The 14,963-nt window shown below is 36.0% G+C and overlaps 3 protein-coding genes and 1 pseudogene across 3 annotated transcripts; all 4 read right to left on the reverse strand.

The window, feature by feature from the left end:
* Positions 1-943: 943 nt before the first annotated feature.
* Positions 944-1,932, reverse strand: LOC130950657 (ATP synthase subunit a, chloroplastic-like). Its single transcript, XM_057879213.1, has one exon. The coding sequence runs from the start codon at positions 1,903-1,905 to the stop codon at positions 1,162-1,164; it is 744 nt and encodes a 247-aa protein (XP_057735196.1). The 5' UTR covers positions 1,906-1,932; the 3' UTR covers positions 944-1,161.
* On the reverse strand, positions 1,885-2,921 carry LOC130950656 (30S ribosomal protein S2, chloroplastic-like). Its single transcript, XM_057879212.1, is given in 2 exon segments — positions 1,885-2,420; positions 2,422-2,921. Coding segments are annotated over 2 exon segments (804 nt in total). The 3' UTR covers positions 1,885-2,116.
* Positions 2,922-3,086: 165 nt separating this feature from the next.
* LOC130950655 (DNA-directed RNA polymerase subunit beta''-like) lies at positions 3,087-7,435 on the reverse strand. Its single transcript, XM_057879211.1, has one exon. It carries the CDS (start codon positions 7,224-7,226, stop codon positions 3,087-3,089), a length of 4,140 nt encoding a protein of 1,379 aa, XP_057735194.1. The 5' UTR covers positions 7,227-7,435.
* Positions 7,391-12,513, reverse strand: LOC130949802 (DNA-directed RNA polymerase subunit beta-like; annotated as a pseudogene).
* Between the last annotated feature and the right edge of the window lie 2,450 nt (positions 12,514-14,963).

A 14,963-nucleotide genomic window follows, 5' to 3' on the forward strand; every position in this document is an offset into this window, starting at 1 on the left:
TTTTTGGTCTCCTTTTAGGATCGTACCAATATTGGTTATTTTGTTCGGGATGTCTCCGATCTAAACTTTCTCTACTTCACCTTCAGGTTGTGGGCGGAGTTCTTCCTGCCTCTGAATTCCACCGAGTTCGATTATGTGGAATTCTTCTCCTCTATCTCTGAGGTTTAGACATTCGTTGCAACAGTGGCGCGCCGTCTTCTGGTCTGCTTTTATTGTAGCTATCCCCTCTGTAGTTGGAAATTTCATGCATAGATGTGGAGTCGAGACTATTGCACCGAGTTGATTTAATGTTGTTCGACCTATTAAGGCGTTGTAGGCTGAACTCACGTCGACCACGATGTAGTCTATCTTGAGTGTTCTTGACTGGTTTCTTTTTCCGAAGGTTGTGTGTAGTGAGATGTATCCAAGTGGTTGAACCGGGGTGTCTTCCAGTCCGAACAGGCTATTCGGATATGCTCTAAGTTTTTTTTCTTCCAGGCCGAGCTTGTCGAAGGCAGTTTTAAACAAGATGTTAGTGGAGCTCCCTTTGTCTATCAGTGTGCGGTGGAGATTTGCGTTTGCCAATAGAATAATGATGACCATGGGATTGTCGTGTCCCGAGATGATACGATGGATACTAGGCGCTGCGCGTATCGACCCGTGCAATGCTGTAGCTAACGCCTTAAATATCCTGCCTGGGGAGTACATTCGCAAGAATAAAACTCAAAGGAATTGACGGGGGCCCGCACAAGCGGTGAAGCATGTAGTTTAATTCGATAAAAAATATTTATGTTATAGATTGAATGAACAAAATAAAATACAACAAAAATAATACCAAAAAGTTATTGAAAAAAATTGAAAACAAAGATTCTTTTTAGTTTAGTAAAAAAAATAGGAAAAACATCTTTTAAATAATGAATCTTTTTCCTATTTTTTTTACAGCTCTCAAGTAATCTTTTCTATTTTTTTACCAAATCATATATTTATTTATACTTTGATTGCATTTAATTTAACCCCGTATTTATGAATATTCAATTAATAGAATCAGAATTCAAAACTTATTTGTTTATCTTTTATGTATTTTTGTTACCTAAGTATATAATCTTTAGCCGCACATATATTGTGGCGAGTCAAACTAAACTAGAAACTAAAAAAAAAAGACTATTTCCTAAATTTGTTAAGTTAATGATGGCCTTCCATGGATTCACCTATATAAGCCGCAGCTAAAGTAGCAAAAATAAGGGCTTGAATACCGCTTGTAAATAATCCAAGGAACATGACAGGTATAGGAACTACTAAGGGTACTAAAGAAACAAGAACAACAACTACTAATTCATCAGCTAATATATTTCCGAAAAGTCGAAAGCTAAGCGACAGGGGTTTTGTGAAATCTTCTAAGATGTTAATTGGTAGAAGGATTGGAGTTGGTTGGATGTATTTACCAAAATAAGCTAATCCCTTTTTCGAAAGACCCGCATAGAAATATGCTACTGATGTAAGTAAAGCTAATGCAACAGTAGTATTTATATCATTTGTGGGTGCAGCTAACTCCCCATGAGGTAACTGTATTATTTTCCAAGGCAAAAGAGCCCCCGACCAATTTGAAACAAAAATAAATAAGAACATAGTTCCAACAAAGGGAACCCACGGACCATATTCTTCCCCAATCTGAGTTTTACTTACATCTCGAATGAATTCAAGGATATATTCAAAGAAATTCTGACCAAAAGTGGGAATGGTTTGCGGATTTCTAACAACTAAAATGGCTGAAACCAATAAGATAGCAATTACGACCCAAGAAGTTATAAGTACTTGGGCATGCACTTGGAACCCCCCTAATTGCCAATAGAGATGTTGACCTACTTCCACGGAAGATATCTCATATAATCTTTTTAATGTGTTGATGGAACATAATAGAATATTCATATTGCCCTCAAAATAAATAGAACTTGAAAGGAATTATTTTGATTCAATCATCTATTTTTTCAATTGTCTGTTAAATCTTTTATTTTGAATATCGACTAATCACTTAATATTTCTGGGTTTTTTGTTTTTTGCGCGATTTAGTAAATTAGTTATAGTAACCGATTCTATAAATCTATGAAGTTCTCAATGGAATAATTTATTTTATTATTAATTAAGAATTTCGTATATAGCTAGAACGACCTTCACAAATTGCAAATACTAATTTGTTAAGAATTAACCGAATTGAAGCTATAGCATCATCATTAGCTGGAATCGAAATATCCGCGAGATTGGGGTCACAATTTGTATCGATTAAACAAATCGTTGGAATTCCCAAAGTGATACATTCTCTAAGAGCGGTATACTCCTCTTGCTGATCAACGATTATGACAATATCGGGTAAGCCAGTCATATATTTAATGCCACCCAGATAGGTTTCCAAGTGCGATAACTGTCTCTTCAAAATAGCAGTATCTTTTTGGCAAACTATGGATTCTGCCCGTTTTTTGTTCTGTTCTCAAGGACCTGAACTTATGAAGTCTCGTTTCTGTAGTATACCAATTGGTTAACATACCGCCGAGCCATTTCTTATTAACATAATGACACCGAGCTCTTGTTGCAGCCCGTGCTATTAAATCCGCAGCTTTATTTTTTGTGCCAACAATTAAAAATTGTTTCCCCTTACTTGCTGCATCAAAAACCAAATCACAAGCTTCTGATAAAAAGCGAGCAGTTCTTGTAAGATTTAGAATATGAATACCCTTACGTTTTGTGGATATATAAGGTGCCATTCTGGGATTCCATTTTCTAGTACCATGGCCAAAATGAACTCCCGCTTCCATCATCTCTTCCAACGTTATGTTCCAGTATCTTTTTGTCATTGATCCCCACAAAAAAAGAGACAGGGTATCCTGAAATAAGAAAAGTTTTGTTCCGATGGAACCTTCTCTTTTATCGAAGATTGGCTCTTGATACATGGTCAGGCCATTCAATTTTTTTTACTTTTTTCTTTATTCTCTTTCAAAAATGTAATCAAACGCCTTTATTTAAATTTAAGAATTATAAATTCGAAAAAATAGGCTTTTAGCAATTATCAAATCTTCGGAAATGATTGCTGCAACGTATCACATAAATTCTTGAAATTAAAAAACAAATTCTCTATGGTGGAACAGGATATCTTTTATTTTTTCCTCGAGTAAATTCTTTTTTTTCGGAGCAATCTTAATAAGTTGTCTTTGCTTTGAAGGCTGTGTTACCCTTTTGAATCCGGTACCAACGGGTATCATTCCCCCCAAAACAACGTTCTCTTTCAGACCTTTCAACCAATCGATACGACCTCGGAGAGCAGCTTTTGCTAAAACTCTAGTAGTTTCTTGAAAACTCGCTTCGGATATGAAACTTTGGGTATTCAAAGATGTTTTTGTTATTCCCAATAATAGAGCTCGGTAACAAATTACTTCTTCTAAGGCACGTCCCGCTCGTTCAGCTCGAAACAATCCAATTAGCTCGCTGGGTGAAAAAACATTAGACATTCCATCTTCTGAAACCAATACTTTTGATGTTATTTGGCGTACGATAATCTCAATATGTCTATTATGTATATGCACTCCTTGGGATCGATAAACCCTTTGGATTTTATTAACCAAAGAAATTCGACTTTGGACAATAGTTAGCTCAGTACAAATAAAGAATCCCCAAGGAATGCCGAGAATTTTGGTTATATGTTCGTTCCAAGCGTCAACCCTCTTCCCTAGGTTAATCGATATTGAATCAATCGAACGAACTTCTAATACCTGTTCCACTTTTGGAAGACCTTGGGTTATATCACCTGATCTCGATTTTTCATATATAAATGTTACTAATATATCTCCTTCAAAAAAGATTTCTCCAAAATGTCCATGAACTGTTGCTCCTGGAGTCGCCAAATAGGTATTAGCCGATCTTATTAATATGGAATCCATTTTAACAATTAAAACTTGTCCCGATTTTAATTTTAGTTCTAGTCCATTTTTTGTTTGAGATAGACATACATTTTCACAAATAAATTGTCCCAGGCTAATTATTGTAATCGTTTTTTCACAATATTTAGAATCATAATCATGATGGAGAAAATCCCAATTCAAACGGAATGTATTTAATTTTATGTTGCTGCATGGATCGGGCTTATAAATTATCTCGGTTTCGTCCATTAAAAAAATTTTTAATGCTTGACAAGTTAAAAAAAACTTGTCAAGTTTCAAATTTTTATTCATCGAGATCTGATTATGAGTTATTAAAAGGTAAACTGAATAAAAATTTGAAACTTGAAGTGCTATTCCTACGGGACCTAATGAATTCTTAATTGGAATTTGAAGATCCTTTTTTATTTTTTTTATTCTCTTTTTTATTTTCAGCTCGTTGTAGTATTTTACATTGCTAAAAGGTCCTATTTCAAAACAATCATATGATGACAAAATTATCAAAGATTGGCATTCTGTATTTCTGTTCAACAACACATGAATCGTTTCATGATTTTGGATATGTGATTGTTGAATTTTTTTCTGGAAAGAAATAGGAAAAAATGGATTAATATTGATTTGATCTGACTCATTATCCGAGATCCATTCTGAACCGGATGGATCATTTCTTTTTCTGATATAGGAAATCCGCGATTTCGTTGGATCAATTCTTAGAAAATCTCCAATCAGACCATTTATATTTACTTCAACAAAAGAAGCACGGGATTCTTCTATCGAAGAACTTTTTTTATCTCGATCCCAATTCAATACTAAACAAGTTCGAACTAATTGAATGCTTGTGTGAGAAATTTTACGAATTGATTTCCCATTTCCATAAAGAATATAATTGAGAGCTTTAAGCTCCAAATTATCCCTTTCCCGGAACAGATCTTGTGGAAAAAGTTTTACTAAATTGATACCGTTTGTAATTTCATATAGAATTACAGGTCGAACCAAAACAAAATACTTTTTCTTGATAATTGTGATCCATTGGACAGAGATCCAATTTTTAATTTTTTTTGATTCCTTTGAATCTTTTTTTAACCTTTCGGGTTGTATCAAAATACCACTGTGTCGGTATACCTTATCCATTTCGCCAGGAAAATGGATATCCCCAGAAAATATTTGTAATTCAATCTTTTTTTTTTTCTTCTCCATTCGCACCAATCCGCCTACTCGACTTTTTATATTAAAAGTGATTGGTGTATTTGTTTCAATAATACTGTTGTTCCTTACCATTATGGAAGAAGGTTCGGATAAAAGATGCACTTCTTCGGGAATGAAAAAAAATCGCTCTACTTTGATTTGGTATTTTGGTTTACATTCTTTGACTCCTTCATATTCAATTAAATCCTCTTTTTTAAAAAGAGGGGGGGTTCCAATAGTCTTATATTTCGGAATTCCCGAATTTTGTGTTCTATATTGAGGATCGTCGAAATGAGCAAGGATACTATTTCTACGAAAAATACCATTCACAGGTATTTCAATCGAGATATCGGAAGAAGACGTTAATTGTTTGTCAGGGTCTTCAATCGATTGGAATGGAAATGGCATGATGAATCTATTTCGTCGCCTTTTTGCCAATAAATCTGAAGTTATCGGGGAAATAATAGGATGTCTAAAATGAGAATTATATAGAATTGAATTGAATCCTGATTTAGCGTAAGGTTTTGAACTAAACAATTTATGTCTTACTAGATTTAGGTTATTTTCGACAAAATCATTATTTAAAAAAGAGTTAGAAATAGCTTTTTCTCCAAGAGAACGAGAATGGGTGTGCATTTGGTCTTGATCCTTGAAGAGTGAAAAAGATAAGTCACTCCACTTACACGACTTTCCCGATAATATCCATAAATGACTTGTCTTTGATAAGATATGTATGTTACCCCCATTAAATTCAGATGCATGATATACATCAGTACTCCAATGCATTTCTCCCTGTGAGTTAGAATAAATATATTTTCGAACTTTTTCCTTCAAATTTAAAGTGTATGTTCCCGCGCGAATCTCGGCAATCACTTGCTCTGATTCTACGTATTGATTATTTTGAACTAATAAAAAGCTTTTCGGTGGAATTCTAACATTATGTAGAATGTCATCACTTTCAATAGTTACATATAAGTCTATATAAGATAAAAAAGCAGGATGACCGTGACGTGTACGCGTGGGATAAACCAAATCTTGATTGAATCTTATTTTTCCATTAGACGGAGCTCGCACGTGTTCTGCAGTACCTCCTGTGAATACTCCACCTGTATGAAAAGTTCTTAATGTTAGTTGAGTACCAGGTTCTCCAATCGATTGGCCCGCAATAATACCTACAGCTTCGCCTAATTCCACCAAGTTTCCATGAGTAGGACTCCGCCCATAACACAATCGACAGATCCAAGATGTATTCCTACAAGTAAAAGGGGTTCGAATAGATATTGATTGTGTTTGAAAATTTATTAAACGATTGATTAGTCCAATCCCAATATCTTGATTTCGAATGGCAATACATCGCGAACCTATATATATATTGTCTGCTAATACACGACCAATTAATGTTTGTATCAAAATTCTTTCTGGCATTATTTCATTCTGGGTATTTATAGAAATTCCTCGAATGGTACCACAATCCACCCGTCGTACAACAATGTGCTGAACTACTTCAACAAGTCTGCGAGTAAGATATCCAGCATCTGATGTTCGTACAGCAGTATCCACAACCCCTTTACGGGCTCCGTAACAAGAAATTATATATTCTGTTAAAGAGAGTCCCTCGCGTAAATTGCTTTGAATGGGTAAATCAATCATTTGTCCTTGTGGATCTGACATTAATCCTCTCATACCCACTAATTGGTGTACTTGAGATGCATTTCCTCTAGCGCCTGAGAAAGACATTATATGAACTGGATTTAGGGGGTCGGTCATCCTAAAATTGGGACTCATTTCTTGTCGTAAATATTCACTTGTAGCATACCATATCTCAATGGATTGGCGTAATTTTTCTACTGCATGTACATTTCCATAATGATGGTGTTTTTCCAAAATAAAACTTTGTTGTTCAGCATCTTGAACAAGCCACCCCTTAGACGGTATGGTTAAAAGATCGTCGACCCCTAAGGAAATGGATGTAACAGTAGCTTGCCGGAACCCCAAAGTTTTTACTTGATCCAGTATATGTGATGTATATGCCATTCCGAAGTGATCTATTAATCTACTAATAAGTCGCTTAATGGCAGTTCCACCGATTACTTTATTGTGAAAGACCAGATCAGCCCGTTCTCCCATAAGTACCTCCATATTCTGCTCAGTGGGATTAAGTTCAACAATGGGTTTTAGTCAATGGTTTGAAAACTTCCCTTCTTTGCTTATGTTGATTCGTGTAGAAGTTTATTTTAAAAACTAAGATGCTACCCGATCCTAATTGATCCTTGAATTCAAATCCGCATCAGAAATTGACTTAACTAGATACTATATAAATGGGCTCGACAAAAACCTTGTATAGCTTCTTCGATTTCTCGATAAAAAGAAATATGACCAACAGTAGTTCGAATGTATATACAACGAATTTGTTTTTTTATACTTCTTACTACTATATAATGACCATAAATCTCATGATAGATACCCAACGGTTCATAATGAACTTCGATAGGAGCTTCTCTTGAGGAAATAACGCGCTGATCTAGCCGCCAGCGGAACCACAAAGGACTATCGAAATTTATTTTTTTTTGTCGATAAGCTCCAATTGCATCATAGGAATTACAAAAAAAGGGTTCTTTTTTTTTTTTCGTATATCTATTGTTATTATTGTAAATTCTTTCAGTTTTAGAATTTCTGCGATTACACGGACTATACCTGTTTGCACTAATACCTCGACGATTCCCGCTCGTTAATATATAAAGCCCAATAAGCATATCTTGAGTCGGTACGGAAATAGGATCTCCCATCGACGGAGACAATAGGTTCATATGAGAAAACATAAGTAAACGAGCTTCCGTTTGGGCTTCCAAAGATAAAGGCACATGAACAGCCATTTGGTCTCCATCAAAGTCTGCATTGAATCCCTTACAAACTAATGGGTGTAAACAAATAGCGCGCCCTTCCACTAAAATAGGTTGGAATGCCTGTATGCCTAATCTATGCAGAGTAGGCGCTCTATTTAGCAAGACGGGATGCCCCTGCATAATTTCTTGAAGGATTTCCCATACAATCGGTTCTTTTTCCCGAATTTTACTCTTAGCAATTCCCATGTTCGAAGCAAAATGCTTTCGAATTAGACCACGAATTACAAATGTCTGGAAAAGTTCTATTGCTATTTCGCGAGGTAATCCACATCGATGTAATGAAAGTGATGGTCCTACTACAATAACAGAACGCCCCGAATAATCAACCCTTTTTCCAAGCAGGGTTTCGCGAAATCTTCCCTCTTTACCTTCAATTATATCTGAAAATGATTTGTAAACCTTATTATGACCATCCCTCATCGGTTGCCCGCGGATTCCATTATCCAGAAGCGTATCCACGGCTTCTTGTACCAATTTCTCCTGGCACATTACTAATTCGCTTGGCGTAGATCTACTTGTTGTTAATAGATCGATAAGAGTATTGTTCCGATAGATAACTCTTCGATAGAGTTCATTAATATCTGAGCTCATTAGTTTTCCCCCATCGATTTGAATAATGGGTCTCAATTCGGGGGGAAGAACTGGTAAGAGACATAAAACCATCCATTCCGGATTTATATTTGTTCGGATAAAATGTTTAGCTAATTCTATACGTCGAACCAAAAAATTTTTTCTTCTTCCAACTTTTCGAGCCTCCCATTCATTTTCATTGCCCGTGGATCCCCCTTCTCCTAATTCTTTCCACTCTACTAATGAAGAATTTATAAGAATTGTCAAATCCAGATCGCCTAGTTGTTCTCGAATAGCACCCGCTCCACTAGAAATTTCTCTATTTCGAAATGTATCGAAACCCTGTATAGTAAAAAAAAGTGGTATGCTATATTTCCAGGATTGGATTTCATATTCGAATAAACCTCGTAATCGTAAGAAAGTAGGCTTTTTAACGACGGGTCTAGCAAACGAAAAATTTGGATAGGATCCAACCAATGGATCAATGGGATCTCCCCCTTTCAAAATCGGACGTGAAAGTTTCCTTTCATCCGGCTTAAATAATTAAGTCCAAAATAAAGAATAATGAATTTCTGCGTTCAAATTCTATAAAATGGAGAATCAAATAATCTAAAAATTTTTACTCTTTACTCAAGTTATCACTAAAGAAAAACCCAACAACTTTTCATTGTTGATGAACTCCTTTTCTCAATTATCGCAGAAAAGAGGTATAAAATTTTTGAGTAGTCTACTCCCCTCGAATGGAGAATCTCCTTCATTTTTAATTGAAATTTAAAGAGTATCCCTAAATTCATAAGAGATTTGCTTGTCTATCTTATGTATAATTTCATGTGATCTTTTAGGCCCAGACTTAACCTCGATGGTTATGCCACGATGTCCTTATTATATAAGCCTATATGCGATAGATAAACTTCGAAAACCATGATACTTTTGCTGATTTGAACACAAATTCCGTTCTTTAGAAAAGAAATGGAATAATGGAATTATAGTAAATTCCCACAAAAGGTCCTTTTTTACGAGGTAAAGCTTATATTTCTTTGTTACTAAACCATAGATCTATTCCCCTTTTCAATTAAATGGGAAATATTCCCTATACCCAAAATTCTGAGTTTCATGTTACTCACTTCCAGAGACACGTCAGATCTGGGACATCCCAAATCAATTGATTGGAATGACAGTTTATTGTTCAAAATCTGTACAATAAAAATTTTGATCAAATCACACATCGCAGTAAACTAGACCTTCTAATTCTTTAAGAGGTTTATCCAAAAGATTCGCGATATAACTAGGAAGACGTTTCAAATACCACACATGGGTTACTGGGCATGCGAGTTTTATATAGCCCATTTGATATCTACGTATCCGAGAATCAACAAATTCTACCCCACATTGTTCGCAAAATTTTTGGTTGTCTTTTTTTTTCTCTCCGATCACTCGATAATTTCCACAAGCACAAATTCCACTTTTTACAGGTCCAAAAATTCTTTCGCAAAATAATCCATCTTTTTCAGGCTTATTAGTTTTGTAATGAAAAGTATAGGGCTTTGTTACCTCCCCAACTATCTCTCCATTAGGTAAGATTTTTTTTGCCCAAGCAATTATTTGTTGAGGAGAGACCGATCCAATTCGGAGTTGTTGATGTTTATATTGATCAATCATAGAGTAAAAATGATGATTCCATCCAATTAAGCTTCCTTCCTATGAATCCTGAAGTTCTTCTCAGATACAAGGAAATGATTCAATTCCATAGCTAAAGATCGTAGTTCTCGAACGAGTAATCGAAAGGATTCTGGAGCGTTCGCGGGTTTTGGTATTGTTCGTCCAATGATCGTAGTCGCGAGTACTATTTGCCGAGCTTTAATATGATCAGATTTATAAGTAAGCATCTCTTGCAAAATATGAGCAACACCAAATCCCTCGAGAGCCCAAACCTCCATCTCACCTACGCGCTGTCCTCCTTGTTTAGCCCTTCCTCTAAGGGGTTGTTGCGTAACAAGTGCATAATGCCCACAAGAACGTCCGTGTATTTTATCATCAACTTGATGAATTAATTTCAAGATATAAGGCTTTCCTATTATAACAGGCTGTTCAAAAGGATTCCCTGTTCTTCCATCAAATATTCTGCTTTTGCCCGGATACTCGGGTTCAAATATCCACGGATTCGACGTTTGTTTACTGGCTTCATATAATTCAGAAAATACTAGTTTTCTCGAAGCCTCTTGCTCATATCTCTCATCAAAGGGTGCTATTCGATAATGTCTATCTAGCATATCCCCCGCTAATCCGAGTGAGCATTCAAATATCTGTCCTACATTCATTCTTGACGGAACTCCTAATGGGTTGAAGACCATATCAACGGGTCTTCCATTTTGCAAATAAGGCATATCCTGTCTAGGCAAAATTTTGGAAACGATACCCTTATTTCCATGTCTCCCGGCCACTTTATCACCTACTTTGATTTCACGTTTCTGCAATATATATATTCTAATAGTTTCTGGATTATAATTGGAACCTCTTTTTTTTTGAATCCATCTTACATCAACAACTCGACCTCTACCGCCTATAGGTAGTTTTAGACAAGTTTCCTTTGAGGAGGATACCTGAATTCCAAGTATAGCTCGTAATAATCTATCTTCCGGGGCATACGAGGATTCTTGTACCATTTGAGGCGTTAATTTCCCCACTAAAATATCGCCCGTCTCTACCCAAGATCCGGGGGTAACAATTCCATTTTTGTCTAAATTTCGGAGTAAATGGGCTTCTAGGTGTGGGATTTCCTTAGTGATTTTTTCAGGACCGTGGCTTGTCACATGAGTTTGAATTTCATATTTCCGTATGTGAAAAGAAGTATAAATATCTTCATAGACCAGACGTTCGCTGATGAGTACAGCATCTTCAGAATTGTAACCCTCCCATGGCATATAAACTACTAATATGTTTTTTCCCAAAGCAAGTTCGCCGCAAATTGTAGCAGCACCGTCCGCTAAAATTTGACCCCTTTTTATGCATTTACCGCGTTGAACTTGAGGTTTTTGATGCATGCAAGTATTTTTATTAGAACCTTGATACATAACCAATGGGATGTTTAAAGTCTCCTCATTGCCCAATAGAAGGATCTTTTCAGTATCGGTATAAAAGATCTTTCCCTCGTGTTCCGCTATAGTGGAAGCCCCCGAATCTAAGGCTACTTGGCATTCCAATCCCGTTCCCACAATGCACTTTTCGGACTGAAAAAGTGGAACTGCTTGACGTTGCATATTTGAACTCATTAAAGCTCGATTCGCATCATTATGCTCGATAAAAGGAATGAGCGAAGCTCCAATAGAAAAATATTGAAAGGGGAAAATACTTCGGAGATGAACCTCTTCCCATGCAATAGTCAGAAATTCTTGACGATATCGCGCTGGGACAATCTGTTCCTCCCGAATACTTCGATTCAGTGCTAAAGAATTTCCTGTAGCTACCATATAGTATTCATCTCTACTTGGTGGTAAAAAAAGCATCCGTATTCTTTTTTATCTCTTATCAATTTCATAAAATGGACTTTCTATAGACCCCCAACAACCAATTCTCCCATGAATAGCTAGAGATCCAATAAGTCCATCATTGATTCCTTCAGACGTATCAATTGGACAAATGCGTCCATAATGACTAGGATGGATATCTCGTATCCGAAAACTAGCAGTTCGCCCCGTCACCCCTCCGGGGCCCAAATAACTCAATTTTCTACCATGAACTATTTGGGTCAAAGGATTGGTTCGATCCAGAACTTGAGATAATGGATGTAATCCAAAATAAGATTCAAAAGTAGTTGTTGGTGGAGTTGAAGTCACCAAATTCTGAGGAGTCGGTATCAATTTAAGTCTAATTGCTCCACATATAGTTCCTCTAACCATATTTTCTAAACGAACCAGAGCCAATCTGAATTGATCTTGTAAGAGATCTGCTACGGTATTTAAGTATGCATATTAGCTGGGTAGCTGACCCTCGTAGTTCGTTCTTTCAAAAAGCAAAATAAGAGCATAATTTTTCCGCTATTTATTGAAAATAAAGGATTTCCCCCGCTTAATAGGTAAGCATTTGCTACCAATAGGGAAATTTGTCTCATCTTAAATTGTAAATTGAGGTGATTGGATTTCTACCAACCAAAAAACCATAAATTTGATACACAATAGAATAATATATATAGATATCATTTTTTTATTATCCATTTCTAAATTTTATAGATTTTTTTCAGTTAAGATGGTGAAGGGATCACGGAAGAGCTCCATTCACTATCTTAACCGATACATCGATACTGGAAAATCTTTTTTCCTTTTTTTTGTCTTAGTCTATGATCTGAACGAGTCGCACATACACCCTAGTACAGGTTCCTCGGCGCTGAGGACATCCCCGAAGAGCGGGGGATTTTGTGACATTTCGGATTGGCTGTCTTGTGTTTCTAATAAGTTGTTTCATAGTTGGTATGGTGAGTCGTATACATACTGAGTTGGTTTAGATCAATCTTAACCCGATGTTTAAAAATCAGTTATAAATTAATTAATAGAAATTTTTTATATAAATATTATAAGTTATAAGAAATCCGATAAGATAATAAGAAGATTAGATGAATAAAAAAAATAGAAAATCGTGCATTTGCGCGGAATCATTGCTGCTAATTCGCAACCGCGACAAGATCAACAATTCCGTGGGCTTGAGCTTCTGCTGCTGACATAAAAGCATCCCTTTCCATGTCTTCGGATACAAGCCATACAGGTTTGCCCATTCTTTGTACATAAACTCTTGTGATAATTTCGCGCAGCTTTAGTAGTTCTTCTGCTTCCAGGATAAATTCTCCCGTTTGTGCTTCAAAAAAAGAACTAGCGGGTTGATGGATCATTACCCTAATGATATAACAAAATACTGGTTTCCTCTCTGCCGCACGATAAGGCGAGAGAGAGGAAAAAGATAGAATCGAACAACCGTACAGGCATCTTTTGCGGATTGCATACGGCTCTACTATGGAATTGATTTAGACCTTCCATCAAAGAAATAGAACATATACTAGGTCTATCAGACCCAGATCAGCATCAGTAAATGATCCAATAACCATCCTTCCTTTTTTGTTTGAAGTATTTATAAAATACTATGATGGTTCCGTTACTTTATTATTTCGTCTGTTCTTCAGCAATCCCAAAGTGTCTTTTTTTTTCAAATAGTTAGAATATATATATATATATATATATATATATATATATATATATTCTTGCATAACATAAATATTGTTTAAACCTTTCCGGTGTAAAAACCGAAAACTAAACAGTTTGTAACACTGAAATAGGCTTCCGATAGATCATATGAAATGGTAACTACGGGTTTTTTCATACTACTCTTTCGATACAGAATCGAATGGTTTTTGAGAAAAAATTAATATCGAACTCGAAGTGCCATGCTATTATTACTTAATATTTATTTGGCGAAGGCGTAGTCTTCTTTTTTTTTAAAGGACTCATTGGCGCCAAGCGTGAGGGAATGCTAGACGTTTGGTAATTTTTCCTCCTGCCAAAAGAAAAGATCCCATTGAAGCAGCTAATCCCATGCATACTGTCTGTACAGCGGGTCGTACAAATTGCATAGTATCATAAATTGCTATTCCGAGTATTACCCATCCGCCTGGAGAATTTATAAACAGATACAAATCTTTGTTCTCGTCCTCCATACTAAGGTATATTATAAGGCCAATAAGTTGATTCGATGTTTCACTATCAACCTCTTGGCCTAAAAAAAGTAGTCTTTCTCTATAAAGTCGGTTGATTAGGATAAGATTTTATCCTTTAAGAGCCGTACATGCATCTTTTGATGCATACGGTTCACAAAAGATCACAAAAATAAATCAATGTGTAGATTTCAACCCCTTTTTTATTACTTTATGACTCTTTTCCAGAATGGACTTTTTAGAATTTCTAACGAAGGGAAAGGAAAGGTCTTTTTCTTACAATTCTTTTTTTCAATAAAGAGGACTTTTGAGCCCTTCTTTTATCCATACATATAGAATGTATTTAACTCTTTGAACTAACTTCTCATTGATGTATTGTTTTCATCCGGGATGTCGGGTGCTTTCTCTTTCCCCTCAACATGATATACTTCTTTAAGATATCTTTTACGAGATGATTTGGAGATTCCTCCTCCCGTAAATCCACCGTGTATCATGTGGACATGTCTTTTCGGTGTACGAGGTGATCGCTCGGTTCGTCCGACATCTTTGTCCCTTCTTCTTTTTCTTTGCTCATCATTCCGGGTGGCCAGGTACCGATCTAATTTACCTTCTCTCACTAGTTTTTCTATGACATTCTTTAAATTAAAATATTCCTTGGTGGAATGCCCGCGGATTCGATGGTATTCACAATATTCGGTCTAATTTCCT

This window comes from Arachis stenosperma, chromosome 9, assembly GCF_014773155.1.
Source record: "Arachis stenosperma cultivar V10309 chromosome 9, arast.V10309.gnm1.PFL2, whole genome shotgun sequence".
NCBI lineage: Eukaryota > Viridiplantae > Streptophyta > Magnoliopsida > Fabales > Fabaceae > Arachis > Arachis stenosperma.

Coding starts and splice junctions, on each gene's coding strand:
- LOC130950657 (XM_057879213.1), bottom strand. CDS start 1,905: ATGAATATTCTATTATGTTCCATCAACACATTAAAAAGATTATATGAG.
- LOC130950655 (XM_057879211.1), bottom strand. CDS start 7,226: ATGGAGGTACTTATGGGAGAACGGGCTGATCTGGTCTTTCACAATAAA.